Source organism: Manis javanica, chromosome 10 (genome assembly GCF_040802235.1).
Source record: "Manis javanica isolate MJ-LG chromosome 10, MJ_LKY, whole genome shotgun sequence".
NCBI classification, from domain to species: domain Eukaryota; kingdom Metazoa; phylum Chordata; class Mammalia; order Pholidota; family Manidae; genus Manis; species Manis javanica.
In genome coordinates, this window is record NC_133165.1 from 22,271,266 (window position 1) to 22,299,213 (window position 27,948).

The 27,948-nt window shown below is 43.3% G+C and overlaps 1 protein-coding gene across 1 annotated transcript; it reads right to left on the bottom strand.

Annotated features, from left to right (window-relative positions):
* Positions 1 to 27,948, bottom strand: LOC140843840 (uncharacterized). The gene is made up of 4 exons (XM_073214252.1): positions 27,934 to 27,948; positions 26,402 to 27,326; positions 22,000 to 22,075; positions 1 to 294 (listed from the first exon to the last, which is right to left on the bottom strand). The coding sequence occupies exons 1-4, from the start codon at positions 27,946 to 27,948 to the stop codon at positions 180 to 182; spliced, it is 1,131 nt and encodes a 376-aa protein (XP_073070353.1). The 3' UTR covers positions 1 to 179.

Genomic DNA, 27,948 nt, shown 5'->3' on the forward strand with positions numbered 1-27,948 from the left:
TGGGAGGGCTGACGCTCCTGTGTGTCGCCAGCAAAACTTTATTGAAGGTCCAGGGTTTATATAATGCAGTGGGGTTACATGATTCCAGGACATAGCATTATCCAATAGACAATCAAGCAGAGTATTGACATCAGCGGTAGCCAGGCAAAGGTAGGCTCAGCAGGGGTCCAGTTAGTTGCTCATGGAATGCGTAAGCAGTATGTTCTTTGTTCTCCATTAACCGCCACATCAGCAAGTGGGGGAAGGGCATAGCCAGAAGCAGGGGCGCTGTTTCCACACATCTTCCAGGTCTCCCTATTTTCAGAGTGAGGAGTCTTGGCTCACCTTCAAAGACAAGATATGTTTTTGTGGACAGGTAACTTCCAAGGACTGCACCAGTTGTTCTCAAGCTTGTGCTTTCCCGTCCTGCATTCAGATGTGGGGGAAGGTGCTTTCCCATTCTGCCTACAAACATGTGAGAAGACAAAGTAAAGAACACCATCAGTCCCCAGCAGTCTTAATTGGCCTTTCTCTGATGATAAGCAATATGATGCATGATTTCATGTGTCTATTGGCCATCTGAATTTCTTCTTTCGAGAACTGTCTGTTTAGCTCCTGTGCCCATTTTTTAATTGGAATATTTGCTTTTTGTTTGTTAAGCTGTTAGCTCATTATATATTTTGGATGTCAACCCTTAACCAGATCTGTCATTTATGAATATATTCTCCCATACTCTAGGATGTCCTTTTGTTCTGTTGATGGTGTTCTTTACTTTTCAGAAGCTTTTAACCTTGATATAGTCCCATTTGTTCATTTTTGCTTTTGTTTCCGTTGCCTGAGGAGATACATTCAAGAAGATGATGCGGATGTTTATGTCTAAGAGATTTTTGCTGTCTTTGTCTAAACGTTTTATACTTTCATGGCTTACATTCAGGTCTTTGATCCATTTCAAATTTACTTTTGTCTATGGGTTTAGACAATGATCCATGTTTCCTCCTATTTTGCAGCAATCACCTTGGCCTTTGCAGCTATGACCCTGACCACCAGCAGCGGGACCAGTATGTCAGTGTTCAGCGGCACTACCTTATCACCATTTACATCCAGGGTGTCAGCAGGTCCCGCTGGCAGTGGAGGTTTTGTGATCAGTGTGGCTGCGGCCCACAGTAGCTCCACCACTGGGTCATTCGGACTTGGGTCACGACGGAGTAAGACAACTGGTCTCAAGAACCCTTTCTGGGGAAGGTTGAATCCAAACTCCCTGGGTGCAGCTCGCCAGAGCACACTCTCGACTTGCCACGTGACCAGGACACCTCAGGACACGTCTGAGATTGGAGGTGAGATTTGGAATGGGCTCAGTCCGCAGTGCAAGGCGCTATTTTAAGTGCTGACCCAGTCTCTGCTTTGGTAGCTGTATGCTGTGGTGAAGATTTAGATGTTATCACAGAAGTTATTCATAAACAGTACCAGGTAGCAGTGTAACACATGACTGGAGGAGCTATGTAGGTAGACAGCAGCAGCCATTTAGAGACAGTAGAAAACTGAGGCCATCACCGCAGTTCCAGAGTTGGGAGCAAGGACAGCGGCTGGGGGTGAGGATATTACAGGCACAAGAGCAAAGGACTGAAGGAAGAGATTAGCTTATGTTTTCATGAGCAGAGAAGAGACCAGTGTGGCTAGAGGTTAACAAAGGAAAGTGGGATAAAATGACATTAAGCGATAGGCAGAAAGGAAGATCATTCACGGCCTGTAAATTTTTTTTTCTTTTTTTGGTATCTATCTACAATTACTGGAAAAACAGTATGTTTACTTGGTTCCCCCATTCACCAAGTACCCCGCACAAACCCCATTAGTGTCCCTGTCCGTCAGCCTAATATGATGCTGTACAATCACTCCTTGTCTTCTCTGTGTAGCCTAGCCCTCCCCATTCACCCCATTATGTATGTGAATCATAATGCCCCCTTTCTTTGTCTCTGCCTTTATCCCTCCCTTCCCACCCATCCTCCTCCTCAGTCCCTTTCCCTTTGGTAACTGTTAGTCCATTCTTGGGTTCTGTGATTCTGCTGCTGTTTTTTCCTTCAGTTTTTCCTTTGCTCTTATACTCTAGAGATGAGTGAAATCATTTGGTACTTGTCTTTCTCTGCTTGGCTTATTTCACTGAGCATATTACCCTCCAGCTCCATCTATGTTGTTTCAAATGGTAGGATTTTTCTTCTTATGGCTGAATTATATTCCATTGTGCATATGTATCACATCTTTTTTATCCATTCATCTACTGGTAGACACGTACATTTTTTCCTTTTCTTGGCTGTTGTAAACACTACTGCGATAAACATAGGGGTGCATCTTTCTTTTTCAAACTGGGCTGCTGTATTCTTAGGGTAAATTCCTTGGAGTGATATTCCTGGGTCAACTGGTATTTCCTTTTTGAGCTTTGGGGTACCTCCATATTGCTTTCCACAATGGTAGAACAAACTTACATTCCCACCAACAGTGTAGGAGGGTTCTCCTTTCTCCACAAACTGACCAACATTTCTTGTTGCTTGTCTTTTGGATGGTAGCTTTCCTTACTGGTGTGAGGTGATATCTCATTGTGGTTTTAATTTACATTTCTCTGATGAGAAGCAATGTGGCCCATCTTTTCATGTGTCTATTGGCCATCTGAATTTCTTCTTTGGAAACTGTTCAGCTCCCCTGCCCATTTTTTGATTGGATTATTTGTTTTTTGTTTGTTGAGGTGTGTTAGCTCTTTATATATTTTGGATGTCAACCCTTTATCGGATCTGTCATTTATGAATATATTCTCCAATACTGTAGGATGCCCTTTTCTTCTGTTGATGGTGTCCTTTACTGCACAGAAGCTTTAAAGCTTGATACAGTCTCATTTGTTCATTTTCGCTTTCCTTTCCCTTGCCTGGGAAGATATGTTCATGAAGAAGCCGCTCATCTTTGTGTCCAAGAGATTTTTTCCTGTTGTTTTCTAAGTGTTTTCTGGTTTCATGACATACATTCAGGTCTTTGATCCATTTCAAATTTACTTTTGTCCATGGGGATAGACAATGATCCATGTTTTCTCCTTTTTTGCAGCCATTACTTCGGCCTTTGCAGCTATGACCCTGACCACCAGCAGTGGGACCTGTAGCTCCATGTTTGGCAGCAACACCTCATCACCATTCCCGTCTGGGTTGTGAGCAGGTCCCACTGGCAGAGGGGGCTTTAGGATGAGCATGGCTGCCCCCCACAGCAACTCCACCACTGGGGCACTTGGATCTGCATCAGGACGGAGTGGGAGAACTGGTCTCAAGAACCCTTTCTGGGGAGGGTTGAATCCGAACTTCCTGTGTGTAGCTGGCCAGAGCACACCACTTCCCTTCCACGTGGCCAGCACACATCAGAACACGTCTGGGATTGCAGGTGAGATTTGCAATTGTCTCGGTCTGCAGTGCAAGGCACTGTTTTAAGTGCTGACCCAGTCTCTGCTTTGGGAGCTGTATGCTGTGGTGAAGATTTAGATGTTGTGACAGAAGTTATTCATAAACAGCAGCAGGTAGCAGTGTAACTCATGACCGGTGGAGCTATTTAGGTAGACAGTGGCCGTCTTTCTGAGACAATAGCAAACCGAGGCCATGGCCGCAGTACCAGAGTTGGGAGCAAGGACAGCGGCTGGGGGTGGGGACGTTGCAGGCACAAGAGCAAAGACCCAAAGGCAGAGATTAGCTTATGTTTTCATGAGCAGAGAAGAGGCCAGTGTGGCTAGAGGTTTACAAAGGAAAGTGGGATAAAATGACATTAAGAGACAGGCAGAAAGGAAGATCATTCATGGCCTTTAAAATTTTTTTTTCTTTCTAGGTATCTATCTACAATTACCTGAAAAACACTAAGTTTACTTGGTTCCCCCCTTCACCAAGTACCCTGCACAAACCGCATTAGTGTCCCTGTCTGTCAGCCTAGTAAGATGCTGTACAATCACTCCTTGTCTTCTCTGTGTAGCCTAGCCCTCTCCATTCACCCCCACATTATGTATGCTAATCATAATGCCCCCTTTCTTTTTCTCTGCCCTTATCCCTCCCTTCCCACCCATCCTCCTCCTCAGTCCCTTTCCCTTTGGTAACTGTTAGTCCATTCTTGGGTTCTGTGATTCTGCTCTGTTTTTTCCTTCAGTTTTTCCTTTGCTCTTATACTCCAGAGATGAGTGAAATCATTTGGTACTTGTCTTTCTCTGCTTGGCTTATTTCACTGAGCATATTACCCTCCAGCTCCATCTATGTTGTTTCAAATGGTAGGATTTTTCTTCTTATGGCTGAATTATATTCCATTGTGCATATGTATCACATCTTTTTTATCCATTCATCTACTGGTAGACATGTACGTTTTTTCCTTTTCTTGGCTGTTGTAAACACTACTGCGATAAACATAGGGGTGCATCTTTCTTTTTCAAACTGGGCTGCTGTATTCTTAGGGTAAATTCCTTGGAGTGATATTCCTGGGTCAAATGGTATTTCCTTTTTGAGCTTTTTGAGGTACCTCCATATTGCTTTCCACAATGGTAGAACAAATTTACATTCCCACCAACAGTGTAGGAGGGTTGTCCTTTCTCCACAACCTCGCCAACATTTCTTGTTGCTTGTCTTTTGGATGGTAGCTTTCCTTACTAGTGTGAGGTGATATCTCATTGTGGTTTTAATTTACATTTCTCTGATGAGAAGCAATGTGGCCCATCTTTTCATGTGTCTATTGGACATCTGAATTTCTTCTTTGGAAACTGTTCAGCTCCCCTGCCCATTTTTTGATTGGATTATTTGCTTTTTGTTTGTTGAGGTGTGTTAGCTCTTTATATATTTTGGATGTCAACCCTTTATCAGATCTGTCATTTATGAATATATTCTCCCATACTGTAGGATGCCCTTTTCTTCTGTTGATGGTGTCCTTTACTGTACAGAAGCTTTAAAGCTTCATATGGTCCCATTTGTTCATTTCACTTTCCTTTCCCTTGCCTGGGAAGATATGTTCATGAAGAACTCGCTCATATTTGTGTCCAAGAGATTTTTTCCTGTTGTTTTCTAAGTGTTTTATGGTTTCATGACTTACATTCAGGTCTGATCCATTTCAAATTTACTTTTGTCTGTGGGGTTAGACAATGATCCATGTTTCCTCCTTTTTTGCAGCCATCACCTCGGCCTTTTCAGCTATGACCCTGACCACCAGCAGTGGGACCTGTTGCTCCATGTTTGGCGGCAACACCTCATCACCCTTCACGTCTGGGTTGTGAGCAAGTCCCACTGGCAGTGGGGGCTTTAGGATGAGCATGGCTGCCCCCCACAGCAATTCCACCACTGGGGCACTTGGATCTGCATCAGGACGGAGTGGGAGAACTGGTCTCAAGAACCCTTTCTGGGGAGGGTTGAATCCGAACTCCCTGTGTGTAGCTGGCCAGAGCACACCACTTCCCTTCCACGTGGCCAGCACACATCAGAACACGTCCGGGATTGCAGGTGAGATTTGCAATTGTCTCGGTCTGCAGTGCAAGGCACTGTTTTAAGTGCTGACCCAGTCTCTGCTTTGGGAGCTGTACGCTGTGGTGAAGATTTAGATGTTGTGACAGAAGTTATTCATAAACAGCAGCAGGTAGCAGTGTAACTCATGACCGGTGGAGCTATTTAGGTAGCACTGGCCACCTTTCTGAGACAATAGCAAACCGAGGCCATGGCCGTAGTACCAGAGTTGGGAGCAGGGACAGCGGCTGGGGGTAAGGACGTTACAGGCACAAGAGCAAAGGCCCGAAGGCAGAGATTAGCTTATGTCTTCATGAGCAGAGAAGAGGCTCGTGTGGCTAGAGGTTTACAAAGGAAAGTGGGATAAAATGACATTATGAGACAGGCAGAAAGGAAGATCATTCATGGCCTTTAAATTTTTTTTTCTTTTTAGGTATCTATCTACAATTACCTGACAAACACTAAGTTTACTTAGTTCCCCCCCTTCACCAACTACCCTGCACAAACCCTATTAGTGTCCCTGTCCGTCAGCCTAGTAAGATACTGTACAATCACTCCTTGTCTTCTCTGTGTAGCCTAGCCCTCCCCATTCACCCCCACATTATGTATGTTAATCATAATGCCCCCTTTCTTTTTCTCTGCCCTTATCCCTCCCTTCCCACCCATCCTCCTCCTCAGTCCCTTTCCCTTTGGTAACTGTTAGTCCATTCTTGGGTTCTGTGATTCTGCTGCTGTTTTGTTCCTTCAGTTTTTCCTTTGTTCTTATAGTCCAGAGATGAGTGAAATCATTTGGTACTTGTCTTTCTCCCCCTGGCTTATTTCACTGAGCATATTACCGTCCAGCTCCATCCATGTTGTTGCAAATTGTAGGACTAGTTTTCTTTCTATGGCTAAATTAGATTCCATTGTGCATATGTATCACATCTTTTTTATCCATTCATGTACTGATGGACACTTAGGTTCCTTCCATTTCTTGGCTATTGTAAATAATGCTGTGAGAAACATAGGGGTTCATTTTTCTTTTTCAGGTTTTTGCCTGTTTTTTTTAAGAGTTTTATGGTTTCATGACTTACATTCAGGTCTTTTATCCATTTTGTATGTACTTTTGTGTATGTGTTAGACTGTGATCCATGTTTCCTCCTTTTTTGCAGCCACCACCTCGGGCTTTGGAGCTATGACCCAGACCACCAGCAGTGGGACCAGTAGTTCAGTGTTTGGCAGCACTACCTCATCGCCCTTCACGTCTGGGGTGTCAGCGGGCCCTGCTCACAGTGGGGGCTTTGGGATTAGCATGGGTACCCCCCACAACAGCTCCACCACTGGGGCGTTCGGCTTTGGGGAGGACAGAGTGGGAGCCCTGGAGGCACGACCTCTTTCTGGGGCGGATTGAGTAAGAACTCCCTGGGTGCAGCTGGCCAGAGCACACCCATTCCCTTCCATGTGGCCAGCATGCCTCAGAACACGTCTGTGTTTGCACATTAGATTTGGAATGGGCTCGGTGCCGGAGTCCACCTCCAGCTGAGGTGTGGGTCACGAAGGAAAGGACAGCGTCGGCGAGTGCGATCAATGAGGAGACGAAACACCCAATGAAAGTTCTAACATCAAGAGGCAGGGTCTTTATTTTTGTATCTTTTTACAGTTTACATAATTTTGAACATTTTTTAAAATTATGAATAATACAATCCTTTTTCTGTCAGTTTACATAATTTCAGCTTATTACCCTTAAGGAAATATCACCATTTCTTCTAATAGTAGCCATTTAACATTTAATTTTTACTTTCCCCTAGTCTATTGTGATTAGTAATTCATGTAAGCTACGTGCTAGGTGTTAAACAGAAAATGGCGTAAGACAGTGTGTCAGTTAAGCATGTGGGGTATGATTTTTATTTTAAGCATGTAAGATTATATAGACTTTGAGATATGTGTCTAAGGTATGTGTCTAAGGCTATATAAAGTTTAAGCAGGTTATATAAAATGCAAGCTGTATGCCTTTTGGTTATTAAGTGTAACTATATTATTAATTAAATGCTATCCGACATGTGGGTTGAGGCTTACATCTAAAATCTAGGGCTGGTACTCCTGTCACCCTTTCCTTAACATTCCTATGAATACAATAAAAACACCTTATTCTTTTATAATATTCATTCCACAATTTCAGATGTTTACACCTTTCCTCCTGCATCTACAGGCACCAGGGCCTTGCAGTCAGTCCTCTTTATCCTTTATATAATAACATTAAATCTGCTCTTACTACCTTACTATTAATATAGTAGTATTTTATAAATTTATCATAAACTTTTATATATGGGATATTTATAAATATAAATTTTATTTTGCTCATAAATTCTTTCTATGAGGGGGTTACCAGAGGTGTCTTTTAATATTATAAGCAACATAAGGGGGGCTCTGGGCAGTGGAGACTATTAATCTTTATTACTTTGCTGTTTCATATAAGTTTCTTAGGAGAATGGGTTTTTCCATGGCCTACGTTCCAATAACTCCTTCTCTGCCAATATTCTAAAGAAATCCCGGTTAGTCATGTTTGAATTGTTACAAAGGGGAAGACAAACTGCATCTAGGTTTAAGAGAGGCCTGGGCTGTTCTGCCTCACTTATTTGTGGCAGTATGCCTGGAACAATTGGTCCCGTAACAGTGCTTTCATTTCCAGAATTGCTGCTTTGATCAATATTTTGGGTTATGTTATTTACTAAAGATGAATAATCTTAAGTACATAAGATTTCCCATATATGAGCCCAATCACCAACATCATAACTGCAAAAATAAGTGCAGGAATTAGCAGGGGCCAGCTATGAGGTTTCCTGTTTTCAGGATTCCTCCTCATGCCTGGACCTTGTCAAACACTGCACCAGCTCGGTCTACAGTGCCAGGTGCTGTTTTAAGTGCCGACACAGTCTCCGCTCTAGGAGCTGTAAGCTGTGGTGAAGAGAGAGATGTTATCACAGATGTTATCTGTAAACAGTTTCAGGTAGCGGTATAACTGATGACCGGAGGAGCTATTTACGTAGTCAGCAGCAGCCTTTCTGAGACAATAGAAAACAGAGGCCATGGCCATAGTTCCAGAGTTGGGAGCAGGGACAGCGGGTGGGGGTGAGGATGTTGCAGGCACAGGAGCAAAGGCCCAAAGGCAGACACAAGCCTAATGTTTTCATGAGCAGAGAAGAGCCAGCTGTGGTCAGAAGCTTAAAAAGGAAAGTGGGATAAAATGACATTAAAAGACAGCAGAAAGGAAGATCTTTCATGACCTTTTAAAATGTTTTTCTTACAGTACTAATGGAAGTCACTATAGAATTTCAGGCAGAAGGAAGTGATTTTATTTGCCATGTGGAAGATGCATGATGAGTACTTTGGGCCCTGGTAGCTTCCATTTTCCTCACTGAATGTAAGAGCTCCTTGGTGTGGGTTAGGGGGGAGATGTATACCAAGGAGGGCCTCTCAGTAGTCATTTTGGAGAGGGGGAGAAAACGCCGTGTGAGAGCTGTGCCGGGCAGTTCTGACGTCTGGGAAATTGTGGTTAGGAATTTGAAGCAAGGCTGGTCAGCACAGTTGTGTCTGCCCAGCAACATTCAGTCTTGAGGTATGGACCTAAAATCAGTGGATAGAGAGTAAACCCAACCTGGTTAAATGGCACAGGGAGCAGGAGGGGCAGGGGGCTGACTACAGGCCCTGATGAGGCAGAGGATCTGGAGTGGGTGCGGTTGGCACGGGAGCAGGGACAGCACTGTGTTCGCAGCTGAGATCTGGGGGCAAGAGCAGTTGCTGGTTGCGATAAGGTGTGACCCCCAGAGGTTGGGTGTGGGGGAAGATTACAGGCAAGGTCAGCACCTCGAGGGGCACCCTCCCCACCTCAGGCCTAGACAGATACAGTTACATGTGAGAGGATCTTCCCAGAGAGCCGCTGTGGAGGGTAGCCCAGCACTGGGCAGGAGCCTCCATGAGGGCAAGCATGTGCAGGAGACCGAGTTCAACTGGGCCTGTGGGAGGATGGGGGCTGACTGTGGGGTGGGGCTAAGGTGAAGTAGAGGAGAGGTGGCAGGCAAATGGGGAGGAGACATAACATTAGTCCTGAGAGAAGAGAGGTCCCCTCAGTGTCCCCCTCAGCTGCATTGTGGTGCCTAAGGCAGTGCAAAGGTTCTCCTCAGGTGCCCAAAGGACAGCTCAGGCTGTACTGCAGTGGGGGGTGGGGGGGTGGGTAGGCTCACCTGGAGCACAGAGGTTAGGACACAGTCACCTTGTGTGCGTCCTTACCAAAGGGTGAGTGGGATAGCGGTGTGGGCTAAGGGATCCTGTGGGGATGCGTTTGCAAGCAGGCCTCCCCCCAGTCCATTACCACCTGCTTGACACCTTTTGCTTTTGGGCCTAGTTTCCAGTTCTTTGCAGTCTCTCCATTCTAGGCACATTCACACCCACCTTTGGTCAGAACACCCCTGGAGTAGGTGCATCGGGCAGCAGCCTCTCCTCTGTGGTGTGCCCAGCACCTGCCCAGGGCTTTGCTGGACATGGAACCTTTGGTAAGCTGCAAGTCTCTCTAGGCAGGGTGACCTGCATATTCCTTGAAGATGGGATAGGGTTGTTGGGGAAGCACTGTCTATTTTCCTTGGTCCTTGTCCCCACCGCAAAAAAGAATCAAAAGGCAGAGACACAGTAGTGAAGCAGAGGAAAAGTTTTATTTAAAGTTACTTACAGAAAAAGTGCATGCAACTTCAGAGAGAGACAGCACCCTGAAAGGTTGAAAAGAAAGTTTAAAGTGAAAAGGTTATGCACTTAGGAAGTGCAGGCGACCTCAGGGAGAGGAGTGCCCTGAGAGCTTGGGGGATCCCCCTTTTAAGGATTCTTCAGGAATGTGACTAAGGGCTGGGGTTGCAGACCTGTTAGGTGGTCTCTGAATAATACTTAGAACTAACTTAACACAAGCAACTTCCTGCTGTGATTTCTCCCTGGGAGCCAGAGCCTTCTTGGTCTGGGAGCATATCAAACAAGACTGCTTCCCCTGCCCCCGAGGGTGGGCTGAGTTATTGTCTGTTTGCTAAAGAGTAAGTTAAGAATCTTCTCAACTTCCTGGGTATTAAAACACAATCTTATTTTTAAGATGAAATCCTTCCTGCCTGTGACTATGTTGTTTATGCTGGGCTTACTTGCCATTATTAATTGCCCAGAATGCAAACTACTTGATTAGGGCCAAAGGAGAAAAAAAAAAAAAACAGCATGTAGGTTAAGTCAAAAAAATAAGCTGGGCCTGCATGATTAACACAATAAAGCCATGGGCTATGCTGACATATCCTCCTTTCTCTGGGGAATATTCAAACATTCCAGGCCAAGTTGCTCCAGGCTTTTTGAGTTTTAACTGATCCACTCTGGGTCATTTTTAGTGGGCTTTTTCCTGGCCTTATTCTCTTTCCATCCCACTCATATCTATTTTCATGCCTAACAGGGTGTGGTCCCTTCCTCTCTGGGAAAAAAACAGGCTAATAAGCACAAGAAAGATGTGACCTCACTGGCAGTCAGGTGCCACTGAGGAGCCATTTCTGGCAGAATTTCTCCCAAGCCACTGGAAAGCCAGGTGGCCTCCTGCATCCCAAGGAACCCAGCCTGGGAAGCCCTGTTGAAGCACCCAGTGTTCTGTTGGCCTGGCCCTCCACAGGGTATGGCACCCAGAGAAGCAGTCTCTGGTAGTAGCCTCCCTGATGAAGTCCTTTTCCATTGGTGTAGGATCAGGGACCGAAGAATTCCAACAGAAAACACAAGCGATAAGCACATTTACAAGAGGTAGCCTACATCCCTTGCCCCCATCCTGGACCCCTTACCTGGATAGGGAGTTCGAAATAAAAATCATCAACATTCTAATGGAGGTATGGAAAGACATTCAAGAACTCAGGAATGAATTCAGGTCAGAGATCCAACCGTTGAAGAGCACAATGGAGGGTACTAAAAGCAGGTTGGATATGGTGGAGGAGACAATGAATGAAATAGAAACTAGAGAAGAGGAATACAAAGAAGCTGAGGCACAGAGAGAAAAAAGAATCTCTAAGAATGAAAGAATATTGAGAGAACTGTGTGACCAATCCAAGCAGAACAATATTCGCATTATAGGGATACCAGAAAAAGAGAGAGACAAAGGGATAGAAAGTGTCTTTGAGGAGGTAGTTGCTGAAAACTTGCCCAATCTGGGGAAGGAGATAGTCTCTCAGGCCATGGAGATCCACAGATCTCCCAACACAAGGGACCCAAGGAAGACAACACCAAGACACATAGTAATTAAAATGGGAACGATCAAGGATAAGGACAGACTGTTAAAAGCAGTCAGAGGCAGAAATAAGATCACATACAAAGGACCCATCAGGCTAACATCAGACTTCTCAGCAGAAACCTTACAGGCCAGAAGGGAGTGGCATGATGTATTTAATGCTATGAAGCAGAAGGGCCTGGAACCAAGATTACTTTATACAGCAAGATTATCATTTAAATTTGAAGGAGGGATTAAACAATTTCCAGATAAGCAAAAGCTGAGAGTTTACCTCCCACAAACCATCTCTGCAGTCTATTTTGGAGGGGACTGCTATAGATGAAAGTGTTCCTAGGGTTGGATAGCTGTCACCAGAGGTAGTAAAACCACGGTAGGGAGGGTGGAGCAGCTGATAGCTAGGCAAATGCAAAATTAAAATGACTATCCCCAATGTCAATCAAGGGATAGACAAAAAGTACAGAATTTGATACCTAATATATAAAGAATGAAGGAGGAAGAAAAAGGAGGAGAAATAGAAAAGAACTTTTAGATTGTGTTTTGTAACAGCATACTAAGTGAGTTAAGTTAGACTCTTAGATAGTAAGGAAACTAACCTGGAACCTTTGATAACCACAATCTAAAGCCAGGGTATTATGCTCAGTGAAATAAGCCAAGCGGAGAAAGACAAATACCAAATGATTTCACTCATCTGTGGATTATAAGAACAAAGGAAAAACTGAAGGAACAAAACAGCAGCAGAATCACAGAACCCAAGAACGGACTAACAGTTACCAAAGGGAAAGAGACTGGGGAGAATGGAAGGGTAGGGAGGGTATAAGGGCGGGGGAGAGGGGGTATTATGATTAGCATGTATAATGTGAGGGGTGGGGGAAAGGGGAGGGCTGTGCAACACAGAGAAGACAAGTAGTGATTCTACAACATCTTACTATGCTGATGGACAGTGACTGTAACGGGGTTTGTGGGGGGACTTGGGGTAGCGGAGACCCTAGTAAACATAATGTTCTTCATGTAATTGTAGATTAATGATAACAAAACAAAAAAGAAATGGGTCTAATTTAGGAGGGATTAAAAATGAAAGGCCTTATCCTACAGTAGGGGAGAATATATTTGTAAATGACCCATCTGATAAAGTGTTAACATCCAAAATATATGAACTCATGTGCCTCAATACCCAAAAAAAACAATAACCCAATTAAAAATTTGGGGGGGGGCGGGGACATGAACAGACACTTCTCCAAAGTAGAAATACAAAGGACCAACAGGCACATGCAAAGATCCACATCACTAATCATAAGGGAAATGCAAATTAAAACCACACTGAGTATCACCTCACACCAGCCAGGATGGTCACTATCTGAAGACAAGAAATAACAAATGCTGGTGAGGATGTGGAGAAAGGAGAACCCTCCTACACTTTGGTGGGAATGTAAATTGGTGCAAGTGCTGTGGAAAACAGTATGGAGGTTCCTCAAAAAACTGAAAATAGAAATACCATTTGCCCCATTAATTTCCCCCCCCCCCCCAAAAAAACAAAATCCCTGATTTGGAAAGACATATGCACCCCTATGTTTATTGCTGCACTATTTGCAATAACCAAGGTACAGAAGCAACCTAAGTGTCCATCAATAAAATAAAAGATAGATAAATTTAAATAGAATAAAGGATAGATAAATTTATCTATAGGATAAAGAAGATGTAGTACAAATACATAATGAAATATTATTCAGCCATAGAAAGAAAAGAAATACTGCCATTTCCAACAACATGGATGGATCTCGAAGGTATTATGCTCAGGGAAACAAGCCAAAGACAAATACTGTATGATTTCACTTATTTGTGGAATATAAAAACAAAGCAAAACAGAAGGAATAAAACAGCAGTAGACTCAGACACTGAGAAGTCACTAGTGGTTACCAAGCTAGTGGGGAAAGAGGCTGAGGGGGATAAAAGGACACAATAATTCACAATCACAATATAATTTGGTCAGAATAGTACAGCATGGAGAACATAGTCAATGATTCTGTAACATTTTTCTACATTGATCGACAGTAATCACACTACAGGGGGTAAGGATTTAATCATATGCAAAACTGTGGAACCACTGTGTTGTATATTTGAAACTAAAAGACTGTATATCAGTTATACTTCAATTAAAAAAAAAAAGAAAAGCCTTTTAATTAAAAAGATTTTTCAGTATTAGAATACATTACTAAAGGTCAACCATGGTGTTTCCATATCTTCTAATCTTAGCGTGTTAGCCAACCACCTATCTTTGATTATAAATTTAAGGAGTTGATGGATTAGAAAAAAACTTTCCCCCATGCACCTAATTCAAGAACTGCTTTTCATTACTCCTAAGAAAATTATACTCAAAGCAGACTGACATTTCCTATGATCTAGGATTCTGTATTAGTTTTTATTAAAAAATCTAAAACACAGCTTTCATATATCCATTTATGTTCCTGGTGGTGATGACAGAAGATTTTAGAGAAGACCTAAATTCCATCAGAAAATACTAACAATGATCACCCTGCAAAAATTACTTAACATCAGCTTTCCCTACAAGTAATGTCATTTTATTATTAATTTTTCTTAAGTTGGGTAACCTGTTTTATCTTCTTTGTGTGAATGTTTGCAGTGCCCAAAATATTCCATTAAATTCACTCTATTATTTAACAGAAAATACTTACATTATTTGTACTTACTTACAATACTTGCCAGTATCTAAAAGTAATCATCAACAATGTGTAAACCAGGTGTAAAAGACAAAAACCCCAAATAGCAACAATTAAATACACCAACAACTGAAGGCATCATTTAGCTGATATAATTACATCTTGCAACAGCCACTGAAATGATAGGAATTTGGGGCACACGCTCTGGCTAGTTACCTTCTTCTTCGTAAAATGAAGCTGCTAAGATCCCCTGCAGTTCAACAATGACTGAGAACTGCTTTACTGATAAAGAAATGAATTTTTGGACAGATTCCTCCCTGACCATTAGCTTAGAGCACAGCAACCACAGAATATAAATCACCCCAGCAGACCCTCAGTGGACAGCAAGAGCAGAGCAGGACTGAGAGCTCCATTTAGGTGGCCAGCCTGCCTTTCACTCTTAGCAGATACAGGTGTGCTTTTACAAATTTCAAAAGGGTCCTCGCTACTGAAAAAGAAGAGGGGAAGCCAGAGATCAAGAGAAGAAAAAAGGACACATAATCCTGTATTTTCCTTTCACAATTTTGGGAGTAAGTCAGACAGAGAACACCTGAATAAATAAAATAGGGTTTTGTTTTGTGCTAAACCAGCAACCTGACTAGCATGCAGAACTCACTCCAATTAATTTCTCACATTATGCAAAATCAAACTACTTAGTAAAGTCAATCCTATAAAGTTAATAGAATAACTGAAGTTCACACACAAAAAATAGGCACATTTTCTAGAATGTTAATAAATGTCATAATATGCTGAGCCATCATCAGTGGTCTAGAGACCAATTATGCATCATACAAATATCCTGTAGCTTATTTTCTTCCAGCTTCTATTCCATTATACAACTGTTAATCGGCCCAACCTTCAAGTTAAAAGTCAAGACATTTAGATCAATTCCAGTTTCACTAAACATCTCCAAGTAGCCAAGTAAGATGTTCTGTTTGTTGTACACAGTAACTCTGGTCATTTCTTATTGCTGTGAACGCAACTTACCTACATGCCCGATGAATACTACATTTACATGTTCCTTCTTAGGAGCACCTGGTGGTGTAACCACAGATTTGGGTTTTGGTATCTCCTCTTCCTCCTCCATCAACTCCTGGGCACTTTCCTCTGGGGGCCTTCCACCTCCCAAGGAGCCACCCACTGGCTCTGCTTCACTGATTTCTTCTTTGTGTTCCCATGATTCTTCTGGGGACATTTCTGTCTCCCCATTTTCTACTTAAATAAGGTATTTTAACTCAGTATTCTGGTAAAAAATTTAGAGTCTATACTTTAAAACACAGATGCTTTTAAACAACAAATAGAACTTTGCATATTTAGTTCCAGTTTCCCAATGTCTAGTGACACATAGGAAAGTAGCATACACAGATTAGATTAATGATTTTGCTCAACAAAGACACATTACTTCTCTAGTTTCTCTTGGTAGCTGTAGTCAAAGAAGGCTATGATTAGCCCTTTTAAAATTCTATAATCATACATGTTTTACCATCAAGATCCTTGAATAAATTCTATTTGATACCAATAAAGTAAAAAGGACATTCGTATAAAGTCCCTGAAATGTGAATGGGCCCTTGCAACATCTCAGAAAAGATGATTAAAATGACACTGGCTTTGTCTCTCTACTAGAATTCTAAGATCTAGCAACAATCCACTTTCCACAATTGTCACACTGAAAATCTACTTATGATATCACTGAAAGAGATGTATGAGAAATATATACTGACACTTAAATGTTTAAGTTTCTTTTTATATCTGAAAGCCTAATGATACTCTGGTATGAAAGTGCCCTTGCTTTAAAGAATCTCCAAGATGCAAAAAAGACACAACAATTTGAAGTCACATAAATCCTGCACACCAATAAACACTGAATTGATAATCTGCCAAAGTTATATTTAAAATCACTTCCCTGGAGTGTTAAGACATGTAAGCTAAAGTTTTCAGCCCAATCTTCTATAACATGCAGTAGTGAAGAAAGGAGTTTCTTGCCCCTGAAAGGTAAAGGGCAACCAAGATCTCTTGAGAAGTGACATGCTTAGTGTCACTGCTGCAGATGATCCCATACAGTGGCATTTGGATGACCTTAGAATGGAAAGACACCTCAGCCAGCAACACCAGCATGGCTCCCACCGCGGCACAGTGCAGCTGGAGAGGAGAGGCTAAGCACAGAGGTAACAGGGGCAACACCGGACAGGTGCAGGAAGGTAGAGTGAACGGTCTAAGACACCCCAACCTATGCGATTAGCAGGATGTTAACAGAAATGGAAAAAGGATTTGAACTAGGTTTGGAAGGAACAGTAATTGTACTTCACAAAAATTTTTTTTTCACTTCCTATTTCAAAGAAAAGTTTACGGGTATAGTAAGGAAAAATTACTCAACTTCCAGAGAAAGTCAGGCAGTGCTAGGTGATCAGGCTGACATGCCAACCTCAGGATGGAGGAAGCGCAGACACTGGTGCTGAGAGGCCAGCACTGGGCTGACTCCTGGCTTTAAAGCCTAGAGTGCCACGTACAAGTGGTGAGAGGCAATTATTTCACTGAATCATGGAAATGACATGCCAGCTGCCTGACAGGATTGCTCAGAGCACTGAATGAGAGTATGCATTTGTTTAGTTGCAATTAAAGAACTCCTCGCACCTAGGAGATATTCAACAAGTGACTCCCCACTCCCTAATATGAAATGAGCCGTCAGTTCAATTCTATCAACTAACATATACTGCACATCTATTATGGGCCAGACAGGGATAGAAACACTCACAAATCCACACAGTGCTGGAGGCAGGGTTGGAGGTTGTGGCAAGTTACCCTAAATCCACTTAAATTTTTATTGCGCCCTCATGTGCTGATTGCTATCTTATTTAACCACCCCCCCAACCCTATGAAGTAAGCGGTAACTTACCTAACACTCTGACATATTAGAATGGGCTTCTCCAAGTTACACAAATGCCACCTTGCCCTTCCTCACACAGCCCCTGCTGAAAATCCCTTAGTAAAAGTAAACCAAGTAAGTGACGACACCGGATGGTCAAGCATTGTAAGGCAAGGAAGACTGAGACAATCAGTATGGGGGGCTCTCTCATCACTTATAAGACATCCCAAACTGCAAATGGGCTTTATAAGACCCAACAGTACACACACCTCAACACCTGGTTCTACAACCAACTCTTAGATTTACAAATACACAATACATGCCTAAAGCTGTAAGGCACCTCTCAGGACAGTGACATCAGTCATAAGACTACCTCTATGGCTGCATAATGCAGCATAATAAAAATCTGTTCATGGTTTTTTCAAAACACCCTACATTTATAACACATTTGTCTTCAGTTTGTACAGCTTACAGAGGCAGAGACAGGGTCAAGTACAACCAGCAATTAAGTTATTAATATACACATAATGATGACATTAAAGGGCCTCAAAAATCAGAAGCTGACAATAGTTACCCCAGGATGGAAGAAAAAAAGCTTATCCTTGCATTCAAACCACGGATCACATTACAATTCAAATAGCAATGGTGGCAACATCTGCGAACTGATGTTTTTTGAACAATGAACCAGAAAAATCACAGATACAGCAACATGTTCTTTACACTGAAACTTGTCAGTGTATTTGTACCCAGTCTCTTCTCTCACACACATACGCATTCACACACATCTCCAACCCTTTCTCATTCTACTCCTATTATTCATAATATACATCACATCCAGATTTACTGGCTACTAATGCGCATAGGCTTGTAATTCTACCAGGTCCAAAGTCACTTACTCATGGCTGGCAAACATACCCATTGGGGCTTGATTTCCAAGTCCTGCACGCTTCGTATCTGCTAGTCACGGAGAAGTTAGTAAACCTCCCAAGGAATGAAAGCAGTTTCATATTTTCTAATGGCATCTCCATGTGCAGAAGACACATCCTCATCAGGAGCACACCCTCATTCAAAAAAGAACAATTCTAATTAGGTGGGAAAGTTTATCAGAAGTGTTCTAGTTAATAAAACTGCCATACCTCATATTAAAAGAAACTAATGCTATTCTTTATGATAAGGGAAGATTAATGAACTGGCTATGATACAAGGTATATTACCTAAAATTTTAAAACAAGTGAAAGATTTTACCAAAAGACAGTCAGGCAACAGAACTGCCTATGGTTTAACACAAATGATAATGTGAATCCTGAAACTGTTACTTAAAATTTGATAATGGTGCAATAAGCCAGACACAAAAGATCACATGTGCAATTCCATTCACATGAAATATTCAGAATAGGTAAATTCATACACATAGAAATTAGATTGGTGGTTGCCAAAAGTTGGGAAAAGGGGAGTGTTAAATGACTGCTTAAAGAGTATGATTTCCTTTGGAGGCGATGAGAATGTTTGAAACCTTGAGGTAGTAAGCTGCACAACGCTGTGAATGTACCAAATGCCACTGAACTGTTCACTTTCAAGTGGCTAATTTCATGTCATATGGATTTCACCTCAATTTATGGATCACCTTGATTATGGATCAAAGGACTTTAACACAGAGACTCTTACTTGGCCAGTTCATGGGTACAGTGAAGGCCACACTAGTGGTGGGCTGTGAAAGCCAGGTTTCAATTCAAGTTATATTTTAAATATAACGTCTGGCCAACTCTTAAGGTGCTTAATCCACATAGTCCATAAATCAGCAATTTAAGTGTGTACTGCTTTAGATATATAAAACTAATCTTTCATCTCTTTACACACAAAACAACAATATGTAAAAGTCATCCTACTCAAATTTCTTAGTCCTGTTAGCTAAATGGTGTTCACTATTAATGAATAAAAACTGCAGTGCCCATCGCAAACGTCACAAGTGTCTCACACTACACTGAAGTAAGAAACTGTGTGACAAAATTCTGTCCAACACAAACTTCTGCAATGATGGAAATGTTCTGTTTCTGTGCAGTGATATGACCGTCACTTAGCCACATGTGGCTATTAGGCACTTGAAAGGTGGCTGTGACCAAGGAACTGACTTTTAAATTGAAACATTTAGTTTTACTTAAAGAGCCATAAGTGCACAGTTCTAGATCCTCTTAAGGATTCTCCTCAATTGTAACACAAAACCTTCCACTTTTATCCCACCCCCCACACACCCCATTACCCAGCTTAGGATGGTTCTTCTGAGCTTCCTCTAGGGTAGGACACTTCTTGCAGCTGTAAGCACACCTACACACAGATCTCAGTTCTGGTTCCCTAAGACATTAGAAACTTCCAGAATGACTGTGGTTTTCTGAAACACAGAGCCTTTTCCCACCTCCTGTAAAGTCTCCACAGGCTGAAACGGTGTACATACCGAGTAAGTATGTAATTCATTGGGCCTGGACTGCAGCCGTTTCTTTTGGTTTTCATAGGTCACTAGTTCCTTATAGTCTTATCACTTCAGTTTTCTCACCATCTGTAGCAGTCCACCTATATATTTACTGCATTTCCTTCAGGGTTCAATAGACTAAAAACAACTTTGTATGTGTCAGTTTTCCAAGAAGGGGTTAGAGAAACAATACTGAAGAGATGCTCAAGTACAATTTGCGTAAGGAACTAAAAATTCTCTAGCAGCCAGATGACCATACACTCCCAACCAAATCCGCCTGCCTGAGGTATTTCTCTCCCACAGACAATACTGAGAACCAGTAAAGGCAGACATCACAGCCAAATGCCCACACAACACATGAAATGTCCATGGTTTTGCCTTAACTACCTATGCTCTCAAAATAAAAAGGTACAATGCTATAGCGGTGAACAGAGCTGTTTCAAATGATCTCACATTATTTCCTAAAATGTAGGAAGAAGTAATTTCAAAGTAGAGCATTGCCTACTTATCACAATGTCACCCTGCTACTACTGAGACAGAACAGGGAGGCGGTGCCATAGGCCACAATCTCATGGACTCAGTTTCTGAAAAAGTGTCTCAGCCAAAAAGACCTTTTCATAGCAAATAAGAGGGAGAAGACTACCTGTGTTATTACTACTAGAATAAGCTTTGAAATCAGATGTAGAGTCTATCCCTGGCTCCTCCACTTACTAGGAGATGTCAGCTCATTTATTTAGCTTTTCTGAGCCTTATTTTCTTATCTACAAAAGGACTCAACATAACCTCAAGAGATTGTTGTGAAGATAAAAGCATATGAAGCAGGTAACTGCTCAATAAGTTTATTATTACAAGCTTTTCAAAGCCCCATATTAACAAAACTTTTGAAGAATAAACACAAGAAAGGCAAATTCTAGGGCCTCTCTCAGGAAATCCATGCTGGTTGGTGGTCAAGATGTTAGCCCCAGGGATGCCCTTCTCCCCAGTCAACAGCACAGTGTAATGGAAAGGGCACTAAGCTAGCAGTTGGCAAACAAATTCCAGACTCCACTGTCACTGAATCAGTCACTGAGTATCTGTACGCTTCAGTTTCTTTCTCTGACAAGACTGTACTACTGCCAGGGTCACTTTCAGCCCTAACATTCTACGAACTATTCATTCACTAAAAGCAATGACACACATCCACCTGAGTGGGCTTTCTGTAGGGTAACTGAGATCCAATATGTTTTTCAAACAACCGTAAAACATAGGTTTATTTATAACTTATACCCCATTTACTTCAAAAATACTGTAGGTGAACTTAAAATACTTTGCAGACAACCAACCATCCAAAGGAGCTGGACACACCACTGAGCAGTACAGTGGCCCACTGTGCTTCTATAGAAACGGTCAACCCAGAAGCTGCCCCAACGACATTCTAAGGCATGCACTTTCTGCTTGTTTCAAGGCGAGTGGCTTACAATTACCGGGATGGAATGTGGTTTGGATTGGGTGTAACCACTCTTTGGTTAGGCTGGTGAAAGATGCTCAAGAAATCCTTACTGTTTCTCTCACCTAGAAAGCAGAATTAAGATGGGGAACTGGCTCCACTTGGAGTACTGTGACAACTAGATTTCCTAAAACAAAGTCACTTAGAAAAAAATACACCTACAGCATAGCCTGCTTTGTTATAAACCACTGAAAACAAGGACACCACTTTTAAGAAGCTTTGGTATGAATCCACAAATGACAGCTTAAAAAGAAGCCTAAGGATGTCAGAATAATCAAGAACTTTCACCTAGTGGCCATATTCTTGCTTCCCAATAATTTAAGAACTGTGAATTTAATGATGAAATTCTTAATTAACATGCCCAATAGACATACCAGTAAAGAAAAGCTGCTCCAAAGAGCGTCTATTCTCAATCAAAATTTCATAATGGCAGTAACTCACTGTTAGGTATGAGCACCAAGCAGTGTAAAAAGGTAACTGATGCTCTACTCCAGCAATTTCCTAGCAAGCTGAAATAAAATACCGAAACACAAGAAACGTAAATTTTATGTGAATTATATCTGAACTTAAAAAACACTTATGGTATTAACAAAGAACAGTACCAGAAAATGTATCTCTAGGTTTATGATTAGGACAAGATTGAAATGAGTTACAAAGGGCACCTATGAACAACTCCTCTGCTCAGCTTTGAAACCCTCTCAACCATGTTATGTCTTCCAGTAGAGTAAATTGGGGGTCTGACCTCTTTCTAGACTCCAGGACCACGATTAATTCATCTTGTGGTGTCACTTCAAGTGCCCAGCACAGTATCCTGCGTTCTGTAAACACAAAAATGTTTGTTCATTAATTGCTATACATCATTCTGAGCACAAACTAGACTTACATCTCAAAAAATTCCATTCTAATACTGCCAACTCACCACAAAAGACTATCGAATCCTTTTCATTCCTTTCTCTTCGACTAGAAAAACATTAATATTTTAACACTTTAAGACATTTCCTCCCCAGCAAACAAAAACAAAACAAGGCTTAAAATTTGTCATCTTCTCTACTTCCCTAACTCGCCCTCAGAAATTTTAATCACTATCATTTCTTGCAGTACAATTCCAGAGAAGGTGAAAAACAAGGGACAGAACAAAGCCATGTTCAAAACCTGCAGTAAATAAAAGCTGCTCCAAAGAGGGTCTATTCTCAATCAAAGTTTTTTACCAGTTCAAATCGCTGCTCACAAGGAAAGCACTGGTTCATGTAATGCCTTCACTTACTCCCTAAATCCTCACGCTGGAGCCATAGCAAGCATGTAACGTCAGGAAATAGGAGCCCAAATCTAATAATTGGTTAAGTCAAGGTAAGAAATAACTAGCTAGAAAATGAGGAGGGAAAAGAAATAACACTCCTGGAACAATATTTTCCCCTCACCTTCTCTGCCTACTTTACTTACTGTCCCACTGAAGACTTTGTTACTGCAGGGATTTCAGTCTCATGGGAAAGGGAAAATCCAGTCAAGAACGTCATCTATCTTCTGTCTAAACTTATCTCTCAGTCAACAGGTATCATTTAAAATCATAATAAAGCCCAAGAGCCCTTCTGAACAAAACAATTATGTAAGATTCTGCACTCTACTCTTGTGACCGTGAGGTCACCTTTGAGACTACTCAGTGATTAACAAGCATCCACCACGTTCTAGTGACGGTTGCATTAACTTTGTGCATATACTAAGAACCACTGAATCATACACTTAATGGTGAATTCTGTGATATGTGAATTATATGTCTGTCACTAAAAAAAGAAGAAAATCCCTTCCCCATAAAAAGACATCCATCAAAAACCAAGTACTATGAAACAACATTTCTCTTTAAAATTCAGATTCCATAATACAATGTGCTACGTTTTGGAGATAGTTCCTCCTCTGAGGACTGCTGGTTTTATTCTATACTCACTTTTTACTGGCAGAGTTCTGAGAGATGCTAAGGGTGGGATGGTGGAAAGGACACCACACCATTACTAGAGAAGCCTGGATGTTCTACAAGTCCAAGTTCTATGCTCTAAAACTTTTGTGTCCCCCTCAAAAATTCATGTGTTGAAATTCTAATGCCCCATGTATTGGACTTAGGTGGGGTTTTTTGGGGGCCGTAAGTCATAACAGCAGAGCCCTCACATATGCATTTCACAAACAGCTCCTTTATAAAAGGCCCCCGGGAGCTCCCTTGCCCCATCTGCCATGTGAGAACAAGAAGCCAGCAATCTGACCTGAGAGAGGAAAGGAGGCCCTCATCTGACCAGGCTGGCACCCTGATCACGGTCTTCCAGCCTCCTGAGCTGTGACAGATAAATTTTGTTGTTTACAAGCTACCCAGTCTGTGGTACTGTACTACACAGCAGCCCAAATGGACTAAGACACCAAGTAATCCTAAATTATATCACTAAACTTACTTCTCCTTCAACAATAAAAAAGAATGAACTGTGTGCAAATTGAAACTCAAAATAAGTACATTCTAGCATAGAAAATGTTTGTTCTCTTACACACAACCCTTGTCTTCCACATTTTCATTCATTTCAGGACCTCTACTTTAAAGAGTATCACGTAGTCAATTTACTTGGATCCACAGAGAATTGAACTTAAATTACACTTTTTTACACTTAATTTGTATTCTACTTAATCATTCTGTTGGAAACCTGTATTACTTTTTCAGAGAGCTAAGATCAACACTGAATCCCAAGTTTTGACTTGGGAGGCTGGAAACAGGCATAACCACCCAGCAGCCTTCTACTTAAGGTGGATGACGCTGTGCAAAAACTTTTATGGTGACTGGTTGCTCAAGGAACCACCAGAAAAATCCAACTAGTGTGTTTTCAGGAGACACAACAGATATTCACCCTGGACAGGAACAGTTAGGAAGTCATTCAGTGTTCTACCTCTAGACTTCCTCCTTCAAGAGCTCTTCCTCCTATCCAGCTTAAAAACAGGGACCCACAACAAATCTCAACAAGGGCTTAACAACCAAAGAAAAGATGCTCCCCTTCTGTTCATTTCCTCACTATAAAAAAACTTGCAACTTTTATGGCTCCCCCTTTGTCAATTTCTAAGCGCTAGTTCCAATTTTTTTCTCTGCTTCTTCCACGCATAGTTCTCTGCTATGATGGTGGTACTTTATGGACCTGAATGGTTCAAACATGCAATCCAACAGTCCCACATCTCTCTGGACCTGAATTTAGAAACCATTCTTTTCCAAATAGACAACCCTAAAGAGGACACTTTTAAAAATATGAACTGGCATTTTGTAGAAGCAGTTGACAAAGTCAGGATCACCAAAATAGTTTGATAAAACTGAAAAAAACTGACCACCAAGTAACAAAGAAAGTACTTTTCTTATAACCACTTCCTTACATATTTTTACATCTCCACTTCTAACAGTGTCACAGAGAGAAGGATTAAGAAGAAACCAGCAAGTTGGCACATGCCAGTAAGAGGAAAGACAGCTCTCCTACCTAAGAGGTAAAGACTCGTCACCCAACAATGCCTACTCCAGATCACTGCTCTGAGGATGGCTGTCCCTTCCTGACTCACTGGCTGATGGGTGGACAAGCTGGAAATGGAGTTCCAAGTCTAGCCAGAGTGGTGCTGGTGGCTCCAGAGTGAGGAGGGACGTCCAAAAAAGAAACAAGAAAATGGCTGGATAAAAGGAATCTGCATGATAAGGTATGGGGAACCGCGCACTTTTAGGGGCTGGTAAGTGAACTTTATTTAAGTAGGCCAAACTGCTTGATCTAAGCAAAGAAATAAAAACAAAGTTTCCTTGCTCAAAGGCAAAACATCAAGAAAATCAAACAACCAAATTAAAAGTGTGCTCACATATGTACTTACTTCACAGAAGTACTTCTCCAAACTCTCTGCCTCTACACAGAAAACTGTAGCAAGTTTCTGAAGAAGCTAAACTCCCAGAGCACTTTCATGATGTCCACTTATCTAGGAAATACAACGTGGAACTTCAAAGAGAAATCAACAATCTATTCTCACGAATTGCTAGGAACATCTGTGATCCGGTTCACCAATACCCTGGCTCACCAAGGTACATTCCTTTCTCTCTTTAAGCCAATATTGACAGTTCCGAAAATAAGCACTTTTTTATACAGGGGAGAATAGTTAACTTCACTCATTAGACATTCCCAGAAGATCAGTACCCGAAAGCCTGTCATCCTATCACTTAAGCAGCCCCTAAATACAGAAAGCTTTTTAAAGAACAAAACTGACTTGAAAGCACACAACACATGCTACAAGCTATGGTCAGAATGGCATGTGACAACTATTAAGCTATAATACCAACTATCTGAACAGACTAATTACTGACACGTGAACATAAAGAGTGACTTACAATACTAAGCAGCCTGAATAAGGTATCCGATTTTGAAACATTTAAAATTCTAAACGCGTCATTAAGGCGAGAAGTCCCACTTAAGAAAAAGTGAAAACAAATCAATGTAGTTTCCTATACACATTACGGGAGGAACTCTTACTTTTGACACTGTGAACTTCACAAGCTTACACAATGCTGAGGACTAAAAGATCTCTGAAGTGATGGCCAACAGTTTCTGCGGGATCACAAGACTGCAATGCATCTTGGGATTCCTTCAGGACACTTCGGTGCCAGATACCCAAAACGTTAATTACAGTTTCAAAAATAGAAGTTGGAGCAAGAGACGCTCTCTCGCCTAGGCATAAGGTGAAGGGAAAACTCCGGCGCTCGTCCTCCCAGCTCCACGGATCTGGCTCGCTCAATGCCCACCCACCTCCTGGTTCCAGTTGTCCCACGTCTGGGCCTCGTGGCACTGATGGCCACGGGCCCTGTCTGTCCCATACGGTTCTCAGTTCTGGTGGGTAACTGCGGCCCCCGAGGAGGGGACGAGCCCCAGATCCCTCCCGTGTCACCGACACCCGGCTACGGCTCCTCCAGGCCCTCCGCCGCGCCCGGGCGGCCCCACCCAGGGCTGCCCCCGCCCAGCGCCGCTGTCAGCGCCCCGCGTGCCGCCGGGCTTCGAGGCCGCGCGTCCCCCGCCCTGCGAGGCGAGCCGCAGACCCGTCCCCCCACCCCACCAAGGTGGGCTCCGGCCTCCCGCTCGGCTGCTCCCGCGTCCCGGCCCCTTTACCCGAAGGGCCTCCCGCGCCACTGCCGGCTCCGTGGTGGTTGGCGCCGGCGCCAGCCGGGGGTGGCGACGGCTCGGCCGGGCCACGCAGGAAGGACGGCACGAACTCGGCGGCGTGGACGTTGGGGACGAAGGGTTTGGCGCTGACGTGGAGGTGCCGGCTGAAGGCCGCGCTGAGGTGCTCACGGTGGGCCTCGGCGGCCGCCGCCGCACAGGCCCGACCCGGGGGCTTCCATGTCCGCCTGTTCCCAGCAGTCGGGCGCTGAGTCGCTGCTGCTTCCGTCGCCGCCGCCGCCGCCGGCACTGCCCGGATCCACGATCGGGGGACGGGAGCCGCGCGCGTGATGAAGAGAGGGCGGGAAATGGACGAGGGGGCAACAAGCCGGGGAGGAGCAGGCTGCACTGACCTCGGGAAGTGGGAGGCAGAAGGGCTGGGGGCTAGTGACAGAGTCCCCGGAGTCGCTGCGGCAGCAGCTCCAGTCCCCACTCCGCACTCGCGATAAGGGCGGCGGCGGCAGCAGCTCAACCCTGCTCGTGTGGGCCAGCCGATGTCCTTCCACCCAACCCAGGCACCTCCAACTGCCTCACCGGCCACCCAACGCCCGGCGCAGATTGACCCCCTCACCGCCTCCCGTACCTTCGCCTCGGTAGTTCTCAGCCCCGTTCGTCCCCGCTTCCGGCTATAAAGCACAGCCAAAGACGGAACTACGAGTTCCGACAGGGCCCGCGCGACCCCGCTGCGGTTTTCCCGGGGGCCGATGGGAGTCGGAGTTCCGTGGTCCGGAGCAACCGGAAGAGGTTCCGGCTCCCGGCAGGCAGAGCAAAGAGGCGGGGACCTGGTCGCCCTCGCGGCTCCGCCTGTCACCGGGTGGGGCAGCGGCAGGGTTGAATCTTGGCGCGGTTCCGTGCGGCGCCTCCGATCCAGAGCCTTTCAGCCCTCGGGGGCGGTCCACTCTGTCCTGTGAGGCACAGGATGAGGGAAAACCGACAGCAGTTCTACGGGGGGGATAAAGCTTTCAACCCCTGGACATCCCTTCCTTCCCTTTTACCAGCCTCTGAGCGTTCTCTGTCGCACAGTCTCCCTACCTTCATTCTCTTCCCACCTTTCTTCTCCCCGCCTTGAGCAAGATTTTGTCCTACATTAAGACGCCCAACTTAGAGCGTCTCTCATTTCATGTATTCATTTGGTAGAAGAGACAATAAACCGTAAGACATTATAACAACCTACAATGTGGCTAGTAAGGCGCTCGGGTCCAGGCTGAGCGCCAACAGAGGGCATTATTAACTGGAAACCCTTGACGATTCACTGTCTGTTTGACGAGTCTTCCAAACTTTTCCATCCCATCCTCCTCCCGTCCAGGGCTTTGCAAATTAAACAGGATTGCCATATTCCATGACGTACCCAGCTGTACCCAACTATTAGGGTGAGTTTGGTGCGTCTAGCTTCTTTATGCACCATTACATGAAGTGGTTTTCTTTTGAATGAATAGATTTGCTCTAAGTATAACCGCAGTACTTCACTGACTGCATCTCACCGTGACTGGGTTCAT

Bases quoted from the DNA above. Each gene is read 5' to 3' on its own strand.
- LOC140843840 (XM_073214252.1), bottom strand. The intron at 22,076-26,401 runs GTAAAGGGGCCG...TTGTGTTTACAG, and splicing joins TGGCGCGGGAGGCCCTTCGG to AACGCAGGATACTGTGCTGG. The intron at 295-21,999 runs GTCAGACCCCCA...CTCTGAAAATAG, and splicing joins GTCCTGGAGTCTAGAAAGAG to GGAGACCTGGAAGATGTGTG.